Source organism: Sceloporus occidentalis, unplaced genomic scaffold (assembly GCF_023333645.1).
Source record: "Sceloporus occidentalis isolate IW3139 unplaced genomic scaffold, rSceOcc1.0.p SCAF_24, whole genome shotgun sequence".
NCBI classification, from domain to species: domain Eukaryota; kingdom Metazoa; phylum Chordata; class Lepidosauria; order Squamata; family Phrynosomatidae; genus Sceloporus; species Sceloporus occidentalis.
The window spans coordinates 543,987-569,157 of NW_028317004.1; the positions used below are offsets into that span (position 1 = coordinate 543,987).

Sequence of the window (25,171 nt, forward strand, 5' to 3'; positions counted from 1 at the left end):
TTGTGCCATTTACAGTACTGCAACCTCTTTTTTTTTTTATGTCCCTGCTTCTTTACAGTATAGTATAGGTAAGCATAGCAGTGGTTTAACCATTCTCTATCATGGACATATCCTTACAGTTGTTTTTGTAATTGCTGAGCAATGTAGAAAGGCTTCTGTTACTTGTAGCGATTAGAGTCCAGCAATGGTGTACTGACGAAGCAGAGCCTTTGTTTACATGTTCTTCGGTTTTGAGATCACCCCGTCTGGATACTGCTGCTTGAATCGAGCCACAACATCTGGATCCAGAAGGTGGATTCCATCAAGCTGATTCCCTAATGTGATCCTATGGAGACAATACAGGCATTTTACACGGGGCAGAAAGGAATACACACATCTAAAATCAGTCCAATTCTCAAAATAATTTTTAAGTAACATCTCTTGTATTTACTTAATTCAACCGCTCTCTGTTAGAAGTGACTGTCTACAAGATTCACAAACAAGTAAAAGTTATTAGATCCACTGATATATACCCAATGATATATAATCCATCCCAGCCACCATAAATACACATTTGCTATGAAATCTAGCACTCATCGTGTTATATACTTACACACAAACCCACATGCCAATGCCATACTGTAACAAACACCGCACATGCACTGGCTACCACTATACATATATAAAAATACATGGTTTAACCCTCTGCACGCATTGGCACTTCAATACAGCAGACACACTGCTTTCCTCCAAAACCCTGCTCTACTGTTTATGTGCAAGGTTATCAATAAACTGGCAGTAGGCATTGGGGTCGGAGAGAGTTAATACCACCATAACTACAGATTTAACGTTTAACCGATCTCCTTAGGATCCTGAATTAATTATGGGAATGACAAATTGAAAGCAGAGATTAAGTAGTTTACTGTGGTCTAACAGATATAAATATTAAATCTAGATTTCAACCCAAAATAATGAAGGATGGGTGGGTCATATAAAAAGTGAACACTGGAGGCTGGAAAATATGTTCAGAAGGAAAGGCTAAAATAGATTTCATGATCATTTATTGAATGTAATCAACTATGGCTTGTGGAATTTTAATATTTGAGCATCTTCACATGTACCTGACATAATGACAGCAGGTAACGGTCTAGTAACCAAGATCAGAGCTACCAGCTGCAGGGATGAATAAGAAAAATCACTTCTATGCAGTGCCAGCAATTATAGCATATTATTATAATATATTATTATTATCAAACCCATGTTTGAGGCATTCTCTAGCCATTTTCTGACAAGTATCTACAAGAGACACAAAGCAGTATTTTTTTTTTTTTTCTATTCCGAAACACTCACTATAAAGATAAAACTGGATGAAAGTATTTTTGTTTGTCGTTTACACTCATTCACACCGTTAAAGTAACGTGAAAGGACGCTCACCAGTTTGGTTGGACATTGTGGGGGCGCCCAAATAGCTCTATCTTGCGGGTTCCAGGAGACAGACGCTCAATCATGCCGTAGATCTCATCAGGTTTGTGACTTGTGGAACGGACCTAAAAGATTGAATCCGGTTAATATTGTGTATTAACCACTAGAAGTACACAGCCCTAATACTCTCAGAACCAATTCCACCTCTCCTGGTAACTGGGTTTTGCCAGGAACAAATAAACGTTTCTCTCACAGCCCTTGTCAATGCTACAGAAGTATCATTTGCCAAATGGATGTAGTCATATGAATGCCCATGGCAGCAGCTACATCGACAAAGAAAAGCGTACCTTGCAATTTTGTGTTGAATTGCGTCTCTCAAATGGTCACTATTTATCATGCTAAGGATGCTGTAGATTTCATGTAATTAAAATCTCCAGAGCTTAAAGATTCATTGTTCTCTTACCTCTGCTACAATGACATCGCAGTCCAGACCCCTATTAAATCCCTGAGGATTCCCTTTAACACCAACCTGCCAATCAGAATAGTGAGTCAGACAAGAAGATTAATACTCAAGTATAAATCCACAGCTAGAGGGATAAAACCGCTCAATAACACAGAATAATCTCCACATTCTCCTGATTGGAAGCATAGCAGTGACATTTAGTTTCCAGGTACTGATGAATATCAAGTTACCAGGCAGTGCTCCTTTCCATGGTTAAGCCAATGGCCTGTCCGTCCTGTTCGTATAATTCGCTGTAACTGATTTGTTTTGACCCATATGATCTCATCCACCCGCTCATATCTGTACAGAGCAAAATGGTTGTAAGTCATCACAGCAATAGAGAGGAGTCAGGTTGGTGAAGAATAAGTATACTCACCCCCATAGCTTTAAACACTCTCGGCCCAATTCCATAGCCCTGAAAGAAACAATTTACTCTTTTTAGTCAGTCAGTCTCCAACCCATGATGCTTATGGCTCACCTCCAACCATAAATTAGGGGACTCCATACTAGATACATAAGGGGGTCTAAATTTGGCCTGCAATATAAATAATACACCTCTGTTATGTAATGTAAACATGTCTTAATTGCAACTGTTATGTTCTGTATCATTTTATCATGACCTTGTATATGCCTGCTTTTAATGGATTTCCTTAGAATGGAAACACGAAGTTCTACAATAGAGGGGAAGAGATGAACCACACAAAGCACCATTTCAACCACAAAAGAGAAACTAAGGCATAAGAAGTAGTAATAAAAATTAAATCTGTCTGTTAGGGGGTGGCAAGCAGTTGAAAATGTTAATGCGGAAGAAGGGAAGCACGTTTCTTGAAGACTCAAGAAACGTGTCTGTAGGTGAGTGTTTAATAATACTTCTACTACCCCTTAAATTTAAGTGGAAGGGTTTTCCCATCACATTTACCCACCATACCTTATGTAAACCTAGAGAACAGTGCAAAGGATAAAAAGCACATTGCCATGAACAGACTAGACACAGATGACCAAGTGAGACGGTCCGCTGGATGAAAGTGAGATGATTAACACAAAATCTTGGCCATACAGAACTAGTTGCACTGTGGAGTTAAATGTATTTTGTTTATGTACCTTCCTGTCACCCAGAGGAAAAGAAAGCCATCGTCCTGTAGCACAGGGATCTGCAACTTCCTCATCTCATCATCAGTCAGTGTGCCATAAGGTAGCTCCATGTGGATGTCCCAAGGTGGGTCAGCCATCACTACTGAAAACTTGCCCAAGATACTCATATCCAGGTAACGGATGTCACAGCGGACCCACTATAACACAGGAATTGAAAAAACTATTTGTCAGTGATTAAGCAGGACAGAGGAACAGACGAGTTATATTAAAGATCATCCTTGACACACAATCTATTTTTGGAATGACACTCAGCGTTTCAGCCAAACTGAATTCTATTACTAGCAACCATTTGCTAATAGCTACTATGCTTTAATTGATATTGTAATTTGTCTATGTAGTTTAAACTCTCTATGTCATCTTCTTTTTAAAAACCTGGAGCTAATATGTCTTCCGCTTGGAAATACTTTATACATATAGTATCGCCATATCTTTGTGGCAATTATAGGGCAAATATTAAAAAGTATTTATTATTTCAAAAGGAACTCCTGCAACCATTATTTCCTATTACAAGCAGATTAATACACGTTTTCAATTTAAGGTCTTAAAAAGCTGCTTACCATGTACGTGTTCTAGCTCTGTTATATTAGCCCAAGCTACTAGACAAACATCCTGACTCCCTATCATAATGCTTGCGGTAAACTATTATTTATGGTTTCATACCAGGACCTGTTTGTTTTGCATTAAAGCTGCATGACAAGGCAAATATTTCCATTTTGCTACAATGTTGCCACGCTTTACACGTAGAATCTATTATCTCACCTGTGCAGGGAAGAGCCTTCCTACGCTCGCGTCTCCTACGCCTTTCGCTACTGGCATGTCTTGACTGGGGGTTGTTTCAGCTCCTACTGCAGTTCCTCCAGGCTCTACCCACGCATCTATCTCATAGTGAACATACTTGCAAGTGTCCATGTGAAAGCAGGTGTTTAGGAAGGAACAGTCACCTAGAGACTCGTCCGTGTGCATGTTAATAATACGCCTGTCAGACGAGACACAAATTCAAATTACACCTGGCACTGCAATCCTAACGGAGGTCTAAACCAGAAGATAATTCAAAAACCATGATTTAAATCGACGTGGGAATTAGTTATTTGGCACAGATGACAATACAAGGATACTGATATTAGAGGAAACTTTTTTTGTAGGTTTCCCGGGAATTCTTTTTTGTATCAGGCAGATAAAATATTATATTCATTATACGGTATACCACATAACGTCACTGACAAAATTAGGTAATATCTCAAAACGTTTACGCAGGGCCGGCCCGACAATGGAGCCGAGTGGGGCAACCGCTCCAGGCGGCACTTTTGAAGGGGCGGCACTTAGATAATGGGGGGGGCGGCAGGGAGAGGAAGGGTAGATAAGGTGGGGTGGTCTGCGACATTTTAAACTTCGCCCCAGGCGGCATTTTGTCTCAGGCTGGCCCTGCGTTTACGTGGGTTTTTTATCTTATTTCCTATCCTTACCAAGGCATCTTATACACACAAAAGAAAAATTGATACTTTACGTTTAAGCAAGCTACAGCTATTTTTAAGCTCTACTTTGTGTTATATTCACAAAACACATCAGAAAATAAAATACACCAGATCTTGTACTAATGGAGTTCTGAATTGAATCAAGACAACCAATAGGGGGCAATAATAATGATCCATAAAAACAATAAAAAATAAAAACACAAAATGAAAACCCCACATGTACATATAACTATTGAGAGCCAATAAGATTGCATCACCAAAAATATGTTAAAATGACCTTAATAACAAACAAACAAACAAACAAAACACCTCGTTTCTTATATCCATAATACCTGAAGTGAAGCCGTCGGCACGGGGTGTCCACACCTGATGCTCTCATACATTCCTCCTTGGTTCCATAGTCACAAAACTCTTGCACTTGCGCCCTGCCTCGAGAGCGGAATTTCTCCACGATAGACTGCTCTTTGGCAGTGCTGGTGTTCAGAAGCTCAAGGATCTCTTGGCTCACCTGGCATATCACAAGCACATGATAAAAAGCTGGTCTATCTAATGCAAGTATCCTAACCTAAATGTTCTGGAATACCATGTATGAATTTTCTTAAATATCAAGTATGAATGCATAGGGCTCAAACATGTTGTGAGTAACTACACTCGCTTAATTTAAAATATAGTAGGAAAATCTAAACAAATCAACACAACTGGACAGGTAAAAAGTCAGTGGCAAGCTATGAACAACATTAGTGAATACGTAAAAGGTTGAGAATGAACACCTTTACATTATGTTTTGGAAAACAAGTGAGTGTCTTTCACTGCCTAGGTTGTTTTGCACGAATAAAAGAAAATAAGAAAAAAGGATGTTTGCGGTAAAAAAAGAATTTCTATAAAAGCCCTGAATTACATGCAGAGCTTACCAAATACAATGCACTCCTCTTGAGTCAATCATAAGCAAGCAGGGCAAACAATATGCACACATGTATCTTATTCTTTACACTGCTTTGTAGATCAGACACTCTATTTTAGTTTTTTTTTTTTTTAGCCTGATCACCTGCTTGTTCGCAGGCATTGTGGCAACTGGTCACATGACTAAACACGAGTCTGAGAATCAGTTGTTTAATGCCTGATCATGTAACAGCTATACATCTAGTGCCATTAGCAGAATTACTTTATTGCAAATTGTATTATTCCAGCCTCCCACCTTTTTGCTTTGTTGTTCCTTGGTGGATTGTTGACTTAACAAGCTTTCAATCTCTAGATCCAAATGTGAAGCCTGTTTTCGTGCCTTTTTTTGTGGCTCAGAGTTTTTCTTTTCCCCTGAGGTACTAGCAGAAGATGAGACAGATGAGGTTGTTGATTGATTTGTTTCCTGGTTTTTTCTCTTCTTGGTTCCCGACTGAGTTGTTGGTGCTTTCCTCTCAGTCACAGCACCCATCATGGCAGAGAGCTTGGAATGGTCAGCAAACGTTACAACAGTGGGGCGGTCATCATCTTCCTGACCCCAACCTTTCAACTCTATTAGCTCCTGAGCAGCAAACTTTTGTAAAAGGCTTTCTACTGCTTGTCGTGTAACAGGAAAATCTGGCTGTAAAGAGATATGATACATTAGCACAATGTTAGAGACATAATGACAAATTAAGTGATCAGTAAGGAAAATAGCATTGATCAGCTTCAGCAGAAAACATGTTAGCTTAACAGAAATAATAAAGAAAAGCAAGCGGTATGTAAGATGCAGACAATATATACAATAACTAGGTGGCATTAAAAGGAGAATACTCATTTGAGGGATGTTACAGGGGTACTGTGTCATTGTGCAGTGCAACTTGTTTCTTATTATGTTGTACCCTGGTTTCTGTGTTTTTATATTTGAAGAAAACTCAATAAAAATGTTCAAAAGTGAAAAAAAAAACAGAATACTGATCTCTTTGTCAAATGGCTCTTTTTTGGTGGGGGAGGAGGGTAGGATAGCAATCCACTGTTTTTGGCAGAAGAGTCAAATAAGAGGTCTGTAAAGAGTATGTCTTTTTTTTGTTATTCCTGGAAAAGGAAAGGAAGCGAAACAGGATATATTTAATGGGGGGGAAAAAACATACACAGCAATAGCCAACAGGTCTCTTACCGTAGCGATGGCAAGCTGGATAGCCAAAGAATCTGCCGGCAGGACGAGGGACACATCTGAGAGATGGTGGAGAAGCTTCTTTTCCAGCTCTGGGTCTGGAGTGACCTCTGCAGAGCCACTCAAGCCTTTCGGAGGCTGGGGAGGAGCAGCAGAAGGGACAGGGCTATCGCTGCGAAAGCTTGGTGAAAGGCCGCTGTCTGGGTTTTGAAGATCTGTAGAGGGGTAACAACACAAAGGAAATAAATAAAAAAACACCCACTCATTTTAGATTTCACTACATTTTTTTTCTTGCCATGCCTAATAGGTTGACAAGCAAATTACATTAAAATATGCAAAGAGTATTACGCTTATATAACATGCACTTACACATTGAGCAAAATATAGCATGCAGCCTGGTATAGGGACCATTAAAGCTGATTGCACCACTATTATAGTACATCATTTCCTTCCTTAAAGCAGGATAGGTCTGCCAGCATTAAGATGAATGACTTGAAATGTAGTCACTTGTTATGATTACATTTACATAACCAGTGAATGCATGGGACCGGTACTGCCCATAGCACAGACATGAGAAACCGGAATGACAAATGTAAGCTTACCCAGACCCAGCTGAGATGTGGCATCCTTCCGCCGGCGCTGCAGCCTCTCCCGCAAGTAATCCAGCTGCTTCTTGTGAGCCTGGATAGAACTCCATGTATCTGACATCTTGCAGTCTTTCCCTATCCGCCAATCTGGTCCAGACTGGGGAAATTAACTAGACGCGGTACACCACTCCGTGCTTTGTGCTGCAGATATTATATCCAGGTTCTCTGCTGCCACACTACACCCTACGCTCTTTCGGCACTTATACGTCTTCACAAACCTCCATTTGAATGTCACTGTATTTTCTTGAGCGATAAACATTCAACTACACGAGGTCCACCATATTTTATCTTCCCCGGTTGTTTCTTCTCTCCTCTTTACTCATTGGACAGTCTTGCCAAACACCAACTTCCGTTCCAGCACTGTTCTTCCCCTTGCTTCCGGCTGAGGATGTGTTGCGGCCATCTTTAGAACTGGCAATCGCTGCCTAATGAAGTGTTGCGCATGTGCGAGTTCATTTTCTTTTCGCCGGATTTATTTTAGTGCAAGGGCACACCTAGTGGCTCTATATAGTAATGCAATAATCGGAGTGAATGTGAACCAAAAGTAAGCCGTGTAATAAAGAATATATATAGCTGTATATTTATATATATATATATATAAAAACAAAAATTATTTTGTTATTCTTAAGGATGATGTAAAATCCATGTATTCTTTTCCCACAGTGTCACAAACAATGCAGCAAAAGGTAACCAGATGTCACTGTTGTAAAAGGAACAACCTGACATAAAATGTCTATCTTTATGTACCCGTACCATATTATTTCTATAAATTCTTAAAATATGTCTCTCTGGGTAAACTGTAAACACTCTTGCGAGTTTACAGTATAATAGTTACTCTTAAACTGTGGTTTAGAGACCACCAGTGGTATCTGGTACCATTCTTTGTAGACGTCACAATGTCACAGTGAGGCACAGAGTGAATCTGGGGCAGATTATTTCAATTCAAATTCCAGGCTTTATATTAGATCTGAGTTATTCATGTTTTTACATTATATAATAACTGCATGTTTTGTCCAAAGGGGGTCATTTATCATTTCGGAAAGAATTTGCTATTTCTTCTAATAATCACCTGGTAATGTGCATTTTTTTACCTGTTTAGGATGCGGCAGCATTGCACCTCTGACATCCTCTACATTCTGCTAGATTTTCCAGCCACTGTAAGGAAAGTACTCCTATCAATTGGTGCCCTTCCTGCGCATGCTCAGGGGTCATTTCCCCCCTGGAAATAGTTTATAAGCCCCTACTGGAGCTGGCTGGCAGTACGCTCTGCTGAGCACCCTCTGCTAGGCATATAGAAGGGGGTTAAGGAAATGAGCAAATGTACTCTGATGTATCTCTCTATAAATTTTCATTCGGTACCTTTAAGTTTAGAAAAGTAAGCAGCGCGGTACCTTTAACCCCTTTGCGGTGCTGGGCATCCATGTCACCGTCTTTTAACCAATTGAGTGCACGGAAGTCTTCAATAGACAGAGGGCATATTGCCTTTGTCTTTTTCTCTGCCCCTCGCCTTTGTGAGCTAGAGAGGCACTAAAGAACATTACAGCACACAAACAGCTAAAGTTTGTGGTAGGTGTTGTAGTTCATCTGGATATGCAGGGTCCTGTCTCATATGGACCCCAAGGGACCATTTGTCTGTCCAAGAACCATACTGGTTTGTGAGCTGTTCAGGCTCCTTAATACCTGTGCAAAACCTGCAGGAAGGTGACCATATATATTTCAGAGGTGAAGGATTCTTGATCTGGCAGCTGAAAGTGTCTACACTGTGATTGGGGATCCTGTTTTTCACCTCCTTCTGTTTAGGACCACCGTCTATAACATCCAGGGTTCTCAGGGTGGCAGATCCCCTGTGATTCCCTGTTTCCTCAGGTCCTATTGGTGGGTCTGGAGAAACAGTCTGATCCAGAGCTTGGAGTAAGTGGGTTGGCTCCATCCCTTTCAGAGGTGGTGCCACGGCTGCACTTTAGTTGCCTTTCTTCTCGGCTGGGAGAGAATTCTTCTTTCTCTCCATTTTCCCTTTTGTTGCTCTCTTTTTGTTGCTGGGGCAGAGGCTGCTGCTTTCCTGAAGGTGCCGTAGGTCTCAAGGGCAGAAGAGTAAATCTACCCCAATGACTTTTGCCTGACCTCCTTCATGAGGTTTATGTACTAAAGAGGGAGTTTGCAGAGAGTTGCACAGGCCAACGCCAGTGAGCTTCTGATCCAAAGAATATCTTGGATTACCCTGTCACAATCATATTTCAGTTAGTGAGATTACTTTAAATTCATCTCACTGAATGAAGTATGCATTATACAGGAAAAGTTCAACCATTCTTACAGAGAAATTTGCCTAAGATGGCCCTTTACAGACTATAGTGAATGCAAGGAGATGAAAACACTGCCCTGCATAATTTCTTGTGAACGTTCGCTTTAGTAAATGAACCTTGGGTTTCAGAATAATAGAGCTCATTACTCACTGATAAAGACTGAATTGCATGATTATATGTCAGTTACTTAAGAGGTAGAACACATGTATGTGTGAACAAGGATTTGTGTGTGAGCACAGATGTGTAAGTATGGTGAGATGGAGTGTGTGTTAGAATGAATATGTACATGTGTTAGTATGAGTAAGTGTGTGTAATTTGTATGTGTTTACATATGTGTGCCAGAAATGTATGTTGGAAAGGGGGCAGAAAAGTTACAGGCAAGTTGTTTGGGGGCAATGATGGCACAGACCAGCTGTGAAGTTGGGGGGCCCCGGAGCAATTTTCACACCAGGGCCCTGTGGTTTCTTGGTTTCTAGTTGCGCACCTGCAGAGGATACTGAAAGGAGCGAAGCAATTATTTGTCATGAACTTGTTGCCATAAGTATTGCCTTGCTCAATTTATACATGGCTTTGGCTAGTATGTTCCTGACTAGTACCATATTGTAACGGAGAGCAGGAAAGGGGTCCCAGTGGCAATCTCTAAGTTTTCACTTTAAGTTTGGGTATCATTTTGGTGATTAAAATAAAAGGCAATAATAACACGCTGACTGGACCCGTTTTGGTGTTGGACAGGTCTGGATAATGTACATTGGGCACACTGGGCCTAAATGCCTATGGAACTTATATCACTGAGGCATTCACCAAGGGCTCCTTGCCCTTCTATAACTGAGATGTATGATTTGTTTATGCTTGCAATACACCTCAGCTTTGCTGTTCAGACCCTCTCATTGTCAAATATTTACTTTCAGAAAATATTTTTTGAAAAGAAAACACAACCTCACTTCGAAATTGTAATTTGTTCTTTGTCATTTCTGGGCTTCTCTCGCGCATAGTATCTGCCGAGCATCCTTTTTATTATGGCACTTTATTTCAAACAGGTGACCTGCTTACTTCAGTTCACAATGTTCTCTTTTCCATTCCCACGAATTCCTTTGGAGAGGTTTACACAAAATTTGCATTCATTTCTTGGTCACCCAAGACTCTCATATTGTCCAAGCCTCCAAGGATTTTCTTTCTTTACATGTTTTCCTTCTGGCTTTGTCTCTCTGTTTCTACTTCACTAATTCCCCCTACACCCGCCTATCTGCTAATGCCTACCCCCTCTCTTAATCTCAGATTGCTTAGTGGTCAAAGAAACTCAGGGGAATAGAATGTATTGGATTCAGTGTCCCAAGTAAAAGAATAGAGTTTGATTTTATCCAGTTTAGCGCTTATTTTTGTGCAGCTCGTATGTTCTAGTTGAGCATTTATTGTAAAGGCAGTGTACCCCAGCATGTACTTTAGCAATGATAAGACATTAATATCTACCCCATTTTCCCATCATAAGGGTTAGACAGAAATAATATGGTTAATAGCACAGTTAAGATAGCAAATTAACCCTTTGCCACTCACTCACAGTACAACCAACTTTCGACCCAAAAGATCCCTGTTGCTTTTTAATAAGTATATGGTTGGTACACCGTGGGTATATACACAGCAACAGGCTATGTGGCATTCTTGCCCCTTCACCATTAGACCCCGAGACACAATCCTCCCTCTAAGATTTAGGGTTAAACTGCAAGAATTCCTCAGCTATTGCCTACTATATTTCGTAGATTTAACTGGAGAAAAGCAAATTAATCATTACTAAGCTCTGTTCCAACAGTGCAAGAAAGAAGTTTTTTTTCTTGGGATCTCCAGGGGGTCTAACAAGACCACTCTGCATGCATGCGCATAAAGCGCTCCCATTGGTTTCAATGGGAGTGCTTTTTTGACAGTGATTGCCTATTTCAGCCATTACTGACGTGGAGCGCGGAGGGGAAGGACACTTCAGTTTTGGAGCTGCAGCGTCTTCAACATGTTACATTTTGTTTTTAGGTGAAAAATGCATATTAAATTAATTCTCAAGTACTTTAACATGTTTTTGCCATTGATGAAGCTATTTGGTGCAGTAGACTGCCTCTGACTCAAAAAAACTCAAAATGTATACATTTCTGTAAATTGTATTGCATATATATTTCTTGGGGAAATGTTTTTTTGTGTGGCTTTTCTTGCTGCATATACTGTAGTGCTGTACAATGGTATATATTTACCTGTGTATTTCTGTATAAAGGCTCTGAATTGTCCTTGAACAACTTATACTTTAGAACTTTACTAAATAATAAAATCCATTATGGTGGCCGTTCTGTGCAGAGGTGCGCAAATTGTATATGCTTTACATAGAAAATGCTTTACATAAAAAATTACACCGCCCAACTGTCCCGCTTTAGAAGGGTCAGTCGCTCTTTGAGAGACAAGTGCACTTATGCCTATTTTCTTCCCCCAACATTGATCTTTTCTAGGAGCTCAGAATGATGTCCCTCAGCCAATTTTACATTTTGGAAGGTATGAAGACACCCAGATTGAAAGCTGACTAATGACTTTACTCGAATGAGACCTATTAACCCTTGATATCCATTGATATCAAGAAATAGCAGTTTCAACTCAGACATGTTATTAGAATGCTTACTGATTTTAGTGCACTTGCTTCTGTACAAATAGTATGCCATCTTTGTGTCCCTCTATGGGGCACAAATCGCTGTGTCTACTTTCCTCCACCAATGTCCCTATTTTCTGGGAGCTTAGAATTTTCTACTGCCCTAAAGAAGACACAACTGTGCTTATAAAATAAATGATGTGCTAAATGCGTTTTTCTGCGAAGCCCTATCCATGCTTCTCTCCACATCCTCTTAAGCAAAGTGCCCACTTTTGAACTTTTGAAATGTTGACGATGCAAGCTATAAAACTTTTATTTTCCCTAGTTTTTTTGGAGTACTAAATGTATAGCTCTCCCAGATTGCCCCAGTATTATAAGGATTTGTAAACCATAGCACTGCTAGCTAAATCCATGTTTACTGCATAGGAAACAGGATGATTACAGGTGGACAGAAAGACAGTTTGGCAAGAATGTGTGTGAACAAGGGAAGGGGGTGAAATAAAAAAGGGAGACAAAGAGGAAATGTTCACCCAACTGCTTTAAAGCGATTAAGGCTGGGCTCAGTTGGCAGGAAGTTTGGCTGAATAGAGAAGGGGAGACCAGCTGGTCTAGCAGTAGGAGATATCTGTGCTGTGAGCCGAGCAAGTCAAACATAATCTCCTAAATAATATTATCTGTAACCAGGAACCCTTGATCCCCTCTTCTTCAATCTGTGAATAGAATGAACAGTAGACATAAGCTCAGCTGCTGCGATGCCTGAAAATTAAAAAGACAGGCTCCATGGCAACTTGCCATCTTTATACATGCAGCCTTTTAAAGCTCCACGCTCATAGACAGCATAGAAAAAAGATACTCATTAGCTTTAACCCTGATAATTGACAACCTGTTGATGTTCTTCCTGCACTACAGCATTTTTAATAATTCGAGGTAGTTTCTTTGGCAGGGCATCGCAAAAAAAGTTATTTGTATAAAAAGAACTGTAATATTGCTAATTTTTAGGTATTACATAAGTTATGGTGGGTAAAGGTGATGGAAACCCACTTCAAATTAAGGGGGTAGTAGAAGCATTATTAAACACTCATGTCTGTAGATGAGCGTTTATTATTTTTCAGGTATAATCCCCCAAACAATTATAGTATTTTAAAAGTCCGAATCCCACAAGAAATGCAGAGAAAGTAAAATGTTCAACGTGCCCAACACTAACAAAGCTATAATTAACCCAAACCACAAAAAAACAAATCTAATTGAGTATGAATACTGGACCACATTTGTCTTTTGCTTTTGCCATAATAGATTAGATACTCTGTTTTTGAGGGTAATGATAAGTGGAAAAAAAAAAAAAAAAAAAGATAATGGGCCTTATAGGTTATGATATATGTCAGTGTTCTCTTCCCACTGCTTTGGTGATCTCATTGGAGAGCTCTTTGCCCAGATTCAGCCACATTTTGCAAAGTACATACATACCAAACTAGAATATAACCAAAATAAGGAAACATAGAACTTTTATTTAACATATGGCATTTGTTAAACATTACCTATTTCAAGGAATCTAGTTTACCGAATGTCTAATGACTTAGGATGTTTTGTTGTATCCTACCAAAACCAAAATTTACCTTACGTATCATTCAGACCATCATAGGAAAACATTTCAAAATCTACAAGATGAAAACATGAGAGTAAAGCACGCAGAGTAACTATGACGAAGAGAGACTTATGATCAGGGAGGTGGAATTAGCACAAAGTGATGAGACAAGATGACAGTAAGCCAGATCGACTTCACTATTTTAGCATGGATCAGAACACATGGAACTAACTAGCAAGAAGGTGTTAATTAGGGCTGTTCCTGGTGAAAATTGAGGCAATGCCCCTCGCCCCAAGCCCTGTGTTCCTAGGGGCTTCACACTCCAAAGCTTCAAAGGGAGTTTCTTTTCTGTGGCCTTGTATCTTGTTGCTAGGTCGATATTATTCCCAGCAGGCCTTATGGAATGGCAGGTTTGCTGCAGGGTCCCTCACAACTACGACTTGATCCCTATGCCGCCCCGAGGGCAACGTTGCTGTTAATGCAAATGTTTCATCTGTATTATTCCTTAACAAAAGTCATTGTGATTGTATACATTTCACTGGGTGATTTCTATGATATTTCCACTAGTCCACCTGGCAAGTGGAAACATTGAGCAGAACATTAAATATAATTCTGCTCTTTTATATGCGTAAACCTTTGCTTTTCAAACACTGGCAAGAACGAAGTTTGAGAGACCAAATCAGTTTTGATGGAGATATCTTTGTTTCATCAATCAGATGTCTTGTATTCTTGAGAAACAGTATAAAGGTTTTCAGGAAACCTGGTTAGGATTCATAAATTTTGGTACCTAATTAGATTTAACAGAACTTGTCCATTTGTATTTCTTTCACAAAAGCTGTCACATGTGTATAACCTGGCCAAAAGCAAGCAGGTGAGTGATTAACAGCAGACGGAGAGACACAATTTTCCCTTTCCTGATGATGATGAGGATTACGACAAAGGAATATATGCTGTTCCAGTCCAAACAGAGATTAACACTTGCCTGATCAACTACATTTTTACATCGTTCATTGTATTGACAGTGCCATAGATCTCTTACATGCCTCACTCAGTTTTCAAAGTTCTTCCCCTTGATTTAATTCCATTTAGAAAAGTAAATTTATGTACACACTCAAAAGATGGTAATCACTTTTTTGTTATTTGTGCACATTAAGAAAGGAATTTTGTGATACCATTTATTAGACCCTTAAAATGCCGCCTGCTGGATAATTACAAAAATAAATTGTTCACTCTAGTTATGGTCCAACTATACAAAAAAAAATGTGAACCACAGATGGGACCTGAATTTTTTGTATTTTAGTACAAAATGTTGGGAGTCCTCCCTACCGCTAACCCCAAAGTTAAATGAAGAACAGAAAAGCTTGCTTCGAGGTAAAAGCAAACAAAAGGGTCCTTGGAGGCAGGACATTTCTTACATTATGTAGTGTAGTGTAGGTGACTCCTTAAAGAGACATTAAAATAATTTTAGATCAGTACTGACTCTGCTAGGAGGCATAGTTGAAAACATGGGGCCACATAGGCTATTTAGCCTTGTCCAAGTAGTACCCTCTGACTGTATCTGCGTATTATGGCCATGACATGTGGTTTTATTAATAAGTTCCTCCTTTAGGACAGTAAGCATTAGAAGCCATCTACTTCTCTTCTTTTATCAAACTGTCGCATGGTGATTCAGTGTTGCCATTTTTTTTCCCTGTGACTTCTGCAAGCTCTCCAGGAGCAATGTTTTCAGCCTTAGCCGTCCTCAAGGCAAGTAGAGCAGGTGATGGTAGAATGGCTCCTGTAGAGGCAAGACTACCACTTGTTGGGAGAGGACTACTGGTGAGATAGGCTGTGTACTGGTTCCAAAAAGACAATGGGCTGACTCCAACCAGTTGCGTGGGAATTTCTTTAGACAGGAACTCCTGCAACTTCACTGGGGTTCCTGAGAGCAGGGGGCCAATGTTATCCAGAGAGAGACGTCTTCCCCTTCTCGAGTTGTTGCTGCTCCATACATGTGTGCTCATATGGACCTACAATTAAAAAATATTATGTTATTTAACAGGAATTGAACATTAACCAGATTCAAATTGTTCCTTTAAGTTTACAATTGTAATAACCACCAAATTACAATGCACAAGTACGTAATCTTCTAATGGACTGTGTACACCTTGGACTTTTCTTCCTGGGCAAGTAAACCTAGAAAGGTTTAAAATTAGAGTTGGAATTAAAGGAAACCAGTGTTTAACAGAACAAGTCAGAGGGGATGTAAACATGTTTCTGGGAGTAGTCAAAGACTAAGGTTTATTACATTTAGATTTATTTATGTAGGAAATTAAGACCTTCATTTAAAAAACATCACTAGAGCCATTTCGGATGCAAATTTCTGGAGATTGATTACTGTTATTTTAGAACTAACTCACATTCCAAATGATCATTCTAGGTTATGAACACAATGGTTCACGTCAGTAACTGTCACTAGTTTTCGAGGATGGTTGCTTAAACAGGAGAGCCCAGGATATTTTTCCTGTTCACTGCAATTAACTTGGGTACCTACCTTTAGGTTCCCCCGTGTGGTGAATGCCCTTCCACACATATTGCAGGAAAAAGGCTTCTCTCCTGTGTGTATCCTCTCATGAATCTGCAAGGCACTGGCTGAAGAGAATGTCTTCTTACATACTATGCACAAATGCTGCTTAGGGCTGCGTCTCAAAGGAGGGGAAAGGGACGAGGGCACCGGCAGTTGAGGAAAGTGTACTAGTGCCAATGTCTGGGATGGGCTTACCACTTCACTCTTCACTGAGCTCACCAGTAAATTTTGTGCTGGAGGTGGCAAATCTCCAGCTGGACATTTGGGGCTGCTGATCAGCTGAGGAGAGAAGGGTTGGCTCACCTGGTGTTCGTGGATAACATGCTTCTTCAGAATGGATGCCTCCAGGAAGCTCTGCTTACAAACAAGGCAGTGGAACAGCCCATCTTTCATGTGGCACTTGCTATGGTGGTCCAGTGACTCACCATTTGGTAGTATCTCAGAGCAGAGGCTGCATTTGAGGGTGGTTGTCTCTGGTAGACATCCTTCTTGCTTGTTAGACATAGTGTGCTCTGAATCCTGCTGGATTCCTGTATCGTTTTCATCATCAGAGGCCTTAGCAATTTTATTTTGGGGACTTTTACTTGAATCAGTGTTCATTGCATATTCCTCATCATTGCCAACTTGCACATTTGTTTTAGAATTTGGAATGATTTCAGGGACTGGCTCACTGGCTATATTAGGTTCTGATGATGTTTTTGATTCTTTGGTTGTATTCAATATATCAGTAGTAGAAGAGTTTATGTTATTTTCTGTGTTCATTGAGGCAACTGTGGTTGCAGTATCATCTTCCATGATGGCTACTTCACAGTCAACCAGGGCTGTTTTTTCATTTTCTGATTCACTTACATCCAAGGATTCTTCATCAGTGCTAACCTCATCAGAGAAGTCTGGCACACTCTTATCTTCTAGGTCTTCAGTTTTGTTACCTCCTGCATCTGAAAGTTCACTGTTTGGTATTTGCCCTCCTAAGTGCATCCTTATATGCTGCTGGAGAGTAACAGCATTAGTAAACTTCTTCTGGCAAATCGGGCATGAATTCTGAGGCTTTGAGGATAAGCTGGATTTATGACTCACAAAGTGGGCCTTTAAGTTGCCCTTTGTGGAAAATGCACGTCCGCATATTTTACATTTGAAGGGTCGTTCTCCACCATGCTGGTTATAATGAAGTCTGAGAGCTCTTGGACAGCTAAGTACCCTTAAACAGATAACACACTGGTTTGGAATAGCTGCTTGTTTGTCAATTTTCTCCACTAGTTGTTGTAGCTTTGAGGTTTCTGAGTACCCCAGTGGATCAACTGTATATGAAAAAGGGAAAGTCCCAGGTTTAAAGTGGCTAGCCAGAAGTGCCCAACTTGGAAGTGAGGTCACCAATTTGCTTAGTTGCATTCTTCCACTGACAGCAGGTGCTCCTGTATCTGACCTTTCTCCTGGAGGGGTGTTCTCATCAACCTTTGTCTTAGGGAAACTTGGACCCTTTGAGGCTCCCTCTCCAGGCTTCATAAGGACTAGTTTGCCAATTGATGGGAGGACCTGAGTAGTTGAGCTGGAAAAAAGACTTTCCGGAGCAAACACTGGTGGTACAAAGGGCTTTTTCTCTATTGTCTCTTCTTCCATCTTCTCTGGAGGTACTGACATACCATATGGTAGGCCAGTACTAGTCAATACATAGTCTAGATGCTCAGGAACCGGATGCGGATTCATTTGTATGTGGGGATACTTTTCCCGATGTCTATGGAAGTGTACTTTTAAATTGCCTCTTGTGGTAAAGCGGTTGCCACATATGTTGCACTTGTATGGTCTTTCTCCAGTGTGAGAACGTAGGTGAATTTGGAGAGCACTGTCACTTCCAAAGACCTTTGCACAGAAACGACACTTGTGCCTTCCTGATGTCCTCTCTTGCTGACTTTCACTACGTAGAGGTTCACTGTTTTTCTGTTTCAGCAGGCTAGGGGCAGTATCCAAAACTCTAGCTCCTAAAAATAGTCCACCTTGCAAAGTGGACAAACCTGGAGGAAAAATGGCATGTGGAGATATGAGGTGACAGGGTGGAGAGCTTGGAAGTGAAGCATGCCCTGGGGATGGCTTGTCATAGAATCCTGCCATAAACTTGTCTTTCACATTTGGGATGTTCCTAACATTGAAAGACTGCACTATCGGGTCATAAAGATGTAGCAAAGGCTGTTTAGCATTTTCATCTCCGCTAATAGATTTTGGTGATTCTGGAACAGGCTGAGATTGTTTTGAGGGACTAGTGACAGGCACAGACTTGGATCCCAGTGACTGGGGAGTTGTTTGTGTTAAAGGAGACATAGAAAGGGAACCCAACATGAGCACCTGCTGACAAATTTGTTCCGTTATTTGCATTTGATGTATCTGCCTTTGTTGTAAAACTCGCAACTCTTCCAGTATCATCGGGATGTTTATAGTGCCAGGAGTTGTTTGACCACTAGAAACATCTTCTTGGCTCACTGGAGCCATCCCAATCTTTGGCCCTGTGAGTCCATCCATAATTAAGCCGCCATTAGGTATAAGGAAACGCTGGGATGGCCCTATTCCCTTCTTGCCCATATCTGGCCTCATTTCACCCATTTCCATGTCACATTGTTCTGTCACTTCTATTTTCTTTCCTGTTGTTATGTTATCTGAGGTGACAGCAATTGAAGCAGATCCTTCAGTAACATAGCTCTTCCCTGATTCCTCTTGGTTTTCTACTATCACCACAACTTGGTTGCCGTTCGAGCAACATTGTTTGTGCCTGGCAAAATCAGAGGGTTCATCAAACTGTGCACAGCACTTCCGACACACTTGAATATCTTCTCCGCCTGTGTCTCCTGCAGAAGAGGACAATTTATTTATAAGTTATGTATATGAATAAAACATATTTTCTGTGGAACCATGGCAAAGAATGGGTTACGCTAACTTTCTGTACGTTCAATAACAAATGTAAAGAATACAGTTTTTAAAGACAAAGAAAACCACTAGTAAGTTTGATCTCTTCACTGTTAACTGAACATCTTATAACTGACCCATTTGACATTGCCTTGGAGAACTGTGTTATAATAAGACTGTTCTAGCTGCATTTCCAATAATGGCCATGAAATATGTATGACAAAACATGTCTCGGGCCCTTAAAACTATGTTCGGTTATACAGAGGCTCTAGGACAAAAGAGACTCACAAATAATTCATGCAGATGTGGAAGGGTATGCAGCCTACTTTTTATGTGTAGTGTACATAAATTATGCTATTTAAAATTTTGTTAACATCTGCAGAAAGTAAAAGCCTTATTGTTTACTATTTACCTGGTGTTTTTTTCTTTTTTTTTTTTTACCAGTTATGATTTCTTACACAATGTGCATTGAAAACTCAAACATTTTTTAGTCTGAAACAGGGTATGTTTTATATGGATCTTGCCATGTGTCAGATTCCCAACATAAACAATGAGTTAATCTAACCCAACTTTGGCACATCATACACCTCCCTCCCCATATTTTTTCCTGTGAAACCCCCATTTCTATCTGCCCCCCTGCCCACACAAACACACACTCTCTCTTCATCTAACAGGGCTCTCTTTGTATCCCAGCTTTTGTGCAGCATTAATACTCTGGAGAGAAAAGCCAGCTTCACAGCTCCTGGTAATTGATTTGTATTCACACAAGAGCCAAGAAGACCAACTTCCAACCATTGATATGGTAATCGCTTCATAGTAACTGTCCCTTGTTCTGGCTAATTTACTTCTGGGTTCTTCGAGCTTAATTAAACTTGTTGAATTGGCTAAGGGTATCAAGGCTTACAGGCTGGAAATAGAGGATTCTTAGCACCAAGCTAAACTCCCTTATAAAATGTGTTTTTTATCTTATAGAGTAAACGTATGTTCATAACTAAGACTGTGAGAGACTTGTACTTGTGTATGATTCCATTAGGCACTGACAAATTAAGGGGGATCACATTCTTGTTTGAGACACCATCATTTCTGTCTTCTGTGCTAAAAGGAGCCCCTCTCCCAGTTGGGGAGCTGAAGAGCAATATTGGCCCCTGATATGATATTCATGTAAAGAAAAAGTATAGAGCAGGACAAACAGAGATATTACCCTTTTAGATTTGTGTCAGCCTTTTAAATTCTTGTAAGTATGAGGTTGGAAAGCCTATGAAGATCTCTGCTCTGGCTATACGACACAAGGAGCTTCTCTCATGCATCCGTAAGTATCAGAAGGGCAAAGGGGAGACAAAGTGTGAAGGAGACTTTTAATGGCCCTTTTCCTGTGCATGCAACTCACTGACAGATAAAAAAAACCCCCTCCTAATGGAAACTGACTGACAGACTAAGTTAGATCTTGTATTTGCATTTTGTGAGTGTGACACTGACAGAAAGTGCTCCTATTCAGTGTGTGACATAAGTTGCTCTCTTAGCAGCATTAAGAAACACATTGACAGAAGTGCTATCCTCTGTGTTTGGCTCCAAGCAAAAAGATTCACTGGCTGAAAATCGGGCATTTAACAAGACTTACCTAAGGATGACTAGGTGCTGCAATATCAACTACTATATTTAAATGCCAATGCTTAGGTGTATTTGACTAATACCCTAGTTCAATAGCAGGGTTAGGAAAATGTCCATACAAGGACACCAGTGTCTGTAACAAAGTTTGTTAAGGTCCATAGAACATCATTAAAGTGTCCACCCCAGACCCCAGTAAATGTCCGCCATGAGTTGGTGCCTACCCCTTTTCAATAGTCCATTTGGTTGTCACTTCTGGACACATAGCACTGTGTCCAGAAGTGACACAGTGCTATGATGCTGCATAAAGTGGTAATTCCTGGTTCCTGACAAAGACATAGGATATTTACTGGTAGGAGAGACCACCCAGCAAATTTACTATTTTTCTGATACTGAAATACATTAAACATTTAGTTCCCAGCTCAGTTGCTTATAGGTTTAGACAATGCCAAGGTCATAAAGCATTACCCTCCTAAATATACTTTTCTGTAGTAGGCTTTTTTACTTCAAAGATAGCCTTTATGCAAAAGAAAAGGTTAATGGCATATGGGCAATAAAAAATATTTTATATGATATACAGATACATTGGAAACAAATAACGATGAAGCTTAACACTCTGTAAAAGTTGTATTTATTTCACCAACTCTGGCAACATTTCGATCCTACTATGGGATTTTTCTCAAGCTTGACTTGATTTGCACCAGTTTCTTTTTTCCACACAGTTTTAGTTACAGGAGCTGACTGGTGCTTCATGGCATGAAAGAGAAAAAAGTATCTCCTTTGTGTGTCCTAGACGCCGATAAGCTAGAGAGACCTTCTCCCTTATAGATGTATGTCACAAGTAAACTTATTGAGCCCAATTATACTGTATGTTGACTCTACTTCCACTCTCCATATTGATTACTCCTCTTTCGTTTCTCTATACTGCTTTCCCCCTTTCCTCCCCTCCCCTCATTTTTCCCTATTCAGATCCTGGGAAAAGAGATTTTGCAGCTGGCTGAACTAAGGTTGTGAGTCACAAAAGCTCCCTCTCATCACAGCGACAATGCAAAGAAAGTGTCCCAACCCGACGAGCTGAGAATGGAGCCCACCCCCCTTTTCCCATCCATTCTCCACTGCTGATTCTACTATCCAAGTAGACTTTATCTCCTCACTCGTTGTGTGGCCTTGCTTTACACATGTGATCTGTGCCAACACATATGGCTGTACATGGGAAGGGTACCAATGAAAAATTTAGCATTCTGATTTTAACTGTAATCTCTAGGTTGTAAAATGAGTCTTTCTTAACTAGGTAGGTTGGGGCTACATGAGTAAATTACAATTTTTGTTTCTTCACAGAAACGTTATCTAATATACAAAAATTATAAGGTATTACAGATTGTACGTTTCGCTTCCACAGAAACATCACAGTATTTGATTCTAGAAAACAATACTGTCTCTCTAAATATGTGATTTTATCTTTAGAAATATTGATATTGTTATTTTTATTATACTAGTGAGTAAACACACAAAAACAATGTTTCTGATTGATTTACACTTACATTAGAAAGCTATATAAATATACAAAATAAATATAATGTATTCTGTTTGTTCGGAATGTTTTATAAAATAATTCATTTTTGTAAATTGTTTCATTAATGGAAAAAAGAAAACTGCTAAAACTAAACTTAATGGACTTCTAGCATCAATACATGTGGGTTTATTTCCAGCAAGGTGACAAAATGATTGTAGACAATTAAGTATTTTAAACTTTTACAATATATGCTGCTCTAAATGGGGCTAAATCTATGATAACTTTGGTTGGTTTGGCCTTTTGTGAACATGCCCTATGGTGACCTTCTGACTTTTTCACCAATTGTTTTTGACCCCAGGAAAAAATGAATATAAGGCCACAGGCCCTGCGTTTTATAGTATGAGAATTAATTTGTGTATATATTAAGCATTCAGCAAACTGTACATGGGATAATATTTACTAAATCACAGCTGACGGTAGGCATCAGGGCCAATTTTCCACAAGTCAAAAAGGACCACAGATTCTCCTTCTACCTGCAATCATGGGACTGTAAGTAGTAAAAAGAAAAAGACATAAAAGACAATAGTGTCCATAACCCCAAAAGCATTGTAAGCTGTGGGGAAATAAGGTGGGCTTACATTTAGCCATTCAGGTAAAAACACTTGCAGACATTTAGGAGCCATATAGTAAATTGCCAAGGACCCCTTTGTTATTACAGACAACCATAGAAAGCCCAAAGGACACAAGTTCACCACTATAGGCTTTCGAAGAGTTTGCCTATAAAATCAGCATATTTCACTTTAAAAGATACAAAAACCACTAAATAACCAGCTTTATCATTTTTTGATGGTCTATGGTTCTTTCTGGTATGATAATTAATATTGATCTACTTTAAATATGTTCTAAGATTTTGATAGAAACTGCCATTTCTTCTCTGTGGATTGTGATAATGCCATACCATTACCTAAAAAAACAAATGGGTATAAGATTCTATTTTTTTGTGATACGAGAGTTAAATATAAATTTAAAAAATCAGATAAGATTCTATTTTTGGGATACAGTTATCTCTGGCTATCTAGAATTTTTGAAATGTGCCTAGTAAGGAATCTAGAGAAAAGAGTGTGAGTAGTTCAGCATAGGTATTGAAGAACAACACTCAATGAGTTATTGATTTACAAATACTGTAGGTATCAAATTATTATTTGGGTTTATTCACTAAACATTGTCTCTAGGCCTGGGTATTTTAAACGGGCTATGATTTTCTCTTAGTAATGCAGAACTGTTTCTTTACAATTGACTGTTCAATGATGGGGTTTTTTATGAATGCCTATGTGAACAGCAAGTGTAGGGCTAGCATGCTCAACATTTAAAGCATTACTGTAAAGAGGGGTAAATATTGTCTATATATTGTGTTAGATACATTTCCAGCAAAACTATTCATTTCCTGAAACATTCATTTTCAGCAATGGAAAGATTCATTGTTACAGCCTAGGTACTTATTACGTAAAACAAAGGCAGGTTACGACAGTCGCTTTGATGCCAGACAGTATTTGAGCTTCGTTTACTTGGCAAAATGGATCAAACATTTCACACTTTGTGATTAATTATATCGTTCTAAACCATAATGGAATATCTACTAAACTTCTACCCAACTTCGGATGTTTTAGAGATTCTCCTTTTAAATTCTGTAAATATTTTATGGCTGAACAGCTTTGTCATTTCTAATAAAAAAAAATACAATGCTATATATTGAATGTGAAAACAAATATCTCTCTCTTTCAACTGAAACTTGTGATTTTTCAGGTAGCTTTCCCAACTGTAATGGACAACAATTCCCATCATGCTCTGACATGCATTGCTGATATTTAGTCCACCACAATTGGAGTGCCATATGTTGCACCCCTCTGTGTATTCTTGCATCAACCTTAGATTTAGGAACAAAATTAAGATCAATGATATGTAGATTGTAATTTATTAATTTATGCACATTCTCTTTATATCACTTCCAGCATCCCATGGCCATAGCGCAAGAGACTAGCATATAGATCATGTGATATGATAAAAGTGCATGTTCTGTAAGAAGTAAAAAGATGATCCAGATAACCTCTGATAAATGTGGTACAATTTGTTTTTGCTCCTATTAATAATTTTACACACCTCACGTGGACAATTGCTCTTAAGTAGGTATACGCATTCTACACTATTGGATTTGCTCGTTTAAATAGTTTCTTCTTGACAAACCTAGCACACACGCTCTCACTCCTCTGCAGTGCTAGGTAAAGGCATGCGTTTAAATCCTTACCATTTTCTGAAGATGTTGAGTTGTCGCAGTCTGAGATGAGCTGCTGGGGTTTTCTCTGCTTCCTGCGGGACATCTTTAGCACTGTCACCGATTTCCAAGGATTAAGCCTTTTTTGACTTAAAACTCCGGCTCCTTTCAAGAGCAGATGTGGAAAACTGACCTTTACCTGAGGCTTAATTTGTTTGTCTCCTTGTACATTACATCTCTTTTTCCTTTGCGCCTCTTTCCTGACAACACTATCTATCTATCTATCTATCTATCTATCTATCTATCTATCTATCTATCGATCTTCGTTGTCTTCCCTTGTCTTGCATATACACTGGCAGCCAACTTTCTTTGTGTTTCTGTTGGTGGTATATTTAATGTTACGGTGTGTTTGCCATATCTTCGCTCTTGTCTCAAACTCTCAGAAGCATCACTGTTGGTCAGCTACTAAATAGACCCTCCTACTTTTCCTGAACTCCCACTTATTGTGACAAATAAGAGAAGAATTCCATGAAAATGACTGATGAT

General features: G+C 39.5%; 2 protein-coding genes across 3 annotated transcripts; both read right to left on the minus strand.

The window, feature by feature from the left end:
• Nucleotides 1-213: 213 nt before the first annotated feature.
• LOC149300452 (N(6)-adenosine-methyltransferase catalytic subunit METTL3-like) lies at nucleotides 214-7,345 on the minus strand. 2 transcript variants are annotated; one of them, XM_089485194.1, is made up of 11 exons: nucleotides 7,246-7,345; nucleotides 6,641-6,852; nucleotides 5,723-6,106; nucleotides 4,860-5,035; nucleotides 3,815-4,031; nucleotides 3,005-3,192; nucleotides 2,280-2,318; nucleotides 2,095-2,203; nucleotides 1,865-1,930; nucleotides 1,414-1,526; nucleotides 214-325 (listed from the first exon to the last, which is right to left on the minus strand). In XM_089485194.1, exons 1-11 carry the CDS (start codon nucleotides 7,343-7,345, stop codon nucleotides 214-216), a joined length of 1,716 nt encoding a protein of 571 aa, XP_089341320.1. The 2 variants fall into 2 exon arrangements, with proteins under 2 accessions (XP_089341320.1, XP_089341319.1); XM_089485193.1 differs by having other exon boundaries at nucleotides 5,723-6,081; nucleotides 6,583-6,852.
• An 8,066-nt stretch (nucleotides 7,346-15,411) lies between these two features.
• LOC149300453 (sal-like protein 2) lies at nucleotides 15,412-24,731 on the minus strand. The gene is made up of 3 exons (XM_089484977.1): nucleotides 24,659-24,731; nucleotides 16,314-19,180; nucleotides 15,412-15,789 (listed from the first exon to the last, which is right to left on the minus strand). The coding sequence occupies exons 1-3, from the start codon at nucleotides 24,729-24,731 to the stop codon at nucleotides 15,412-15,414; spliced, it is 3,318 nt and encodes a 1,105-aa protein (XP_089341103.1).
• Between the last annotated feature and the right edge of the window lie 440 nt (nucleotides 24,732-25,171).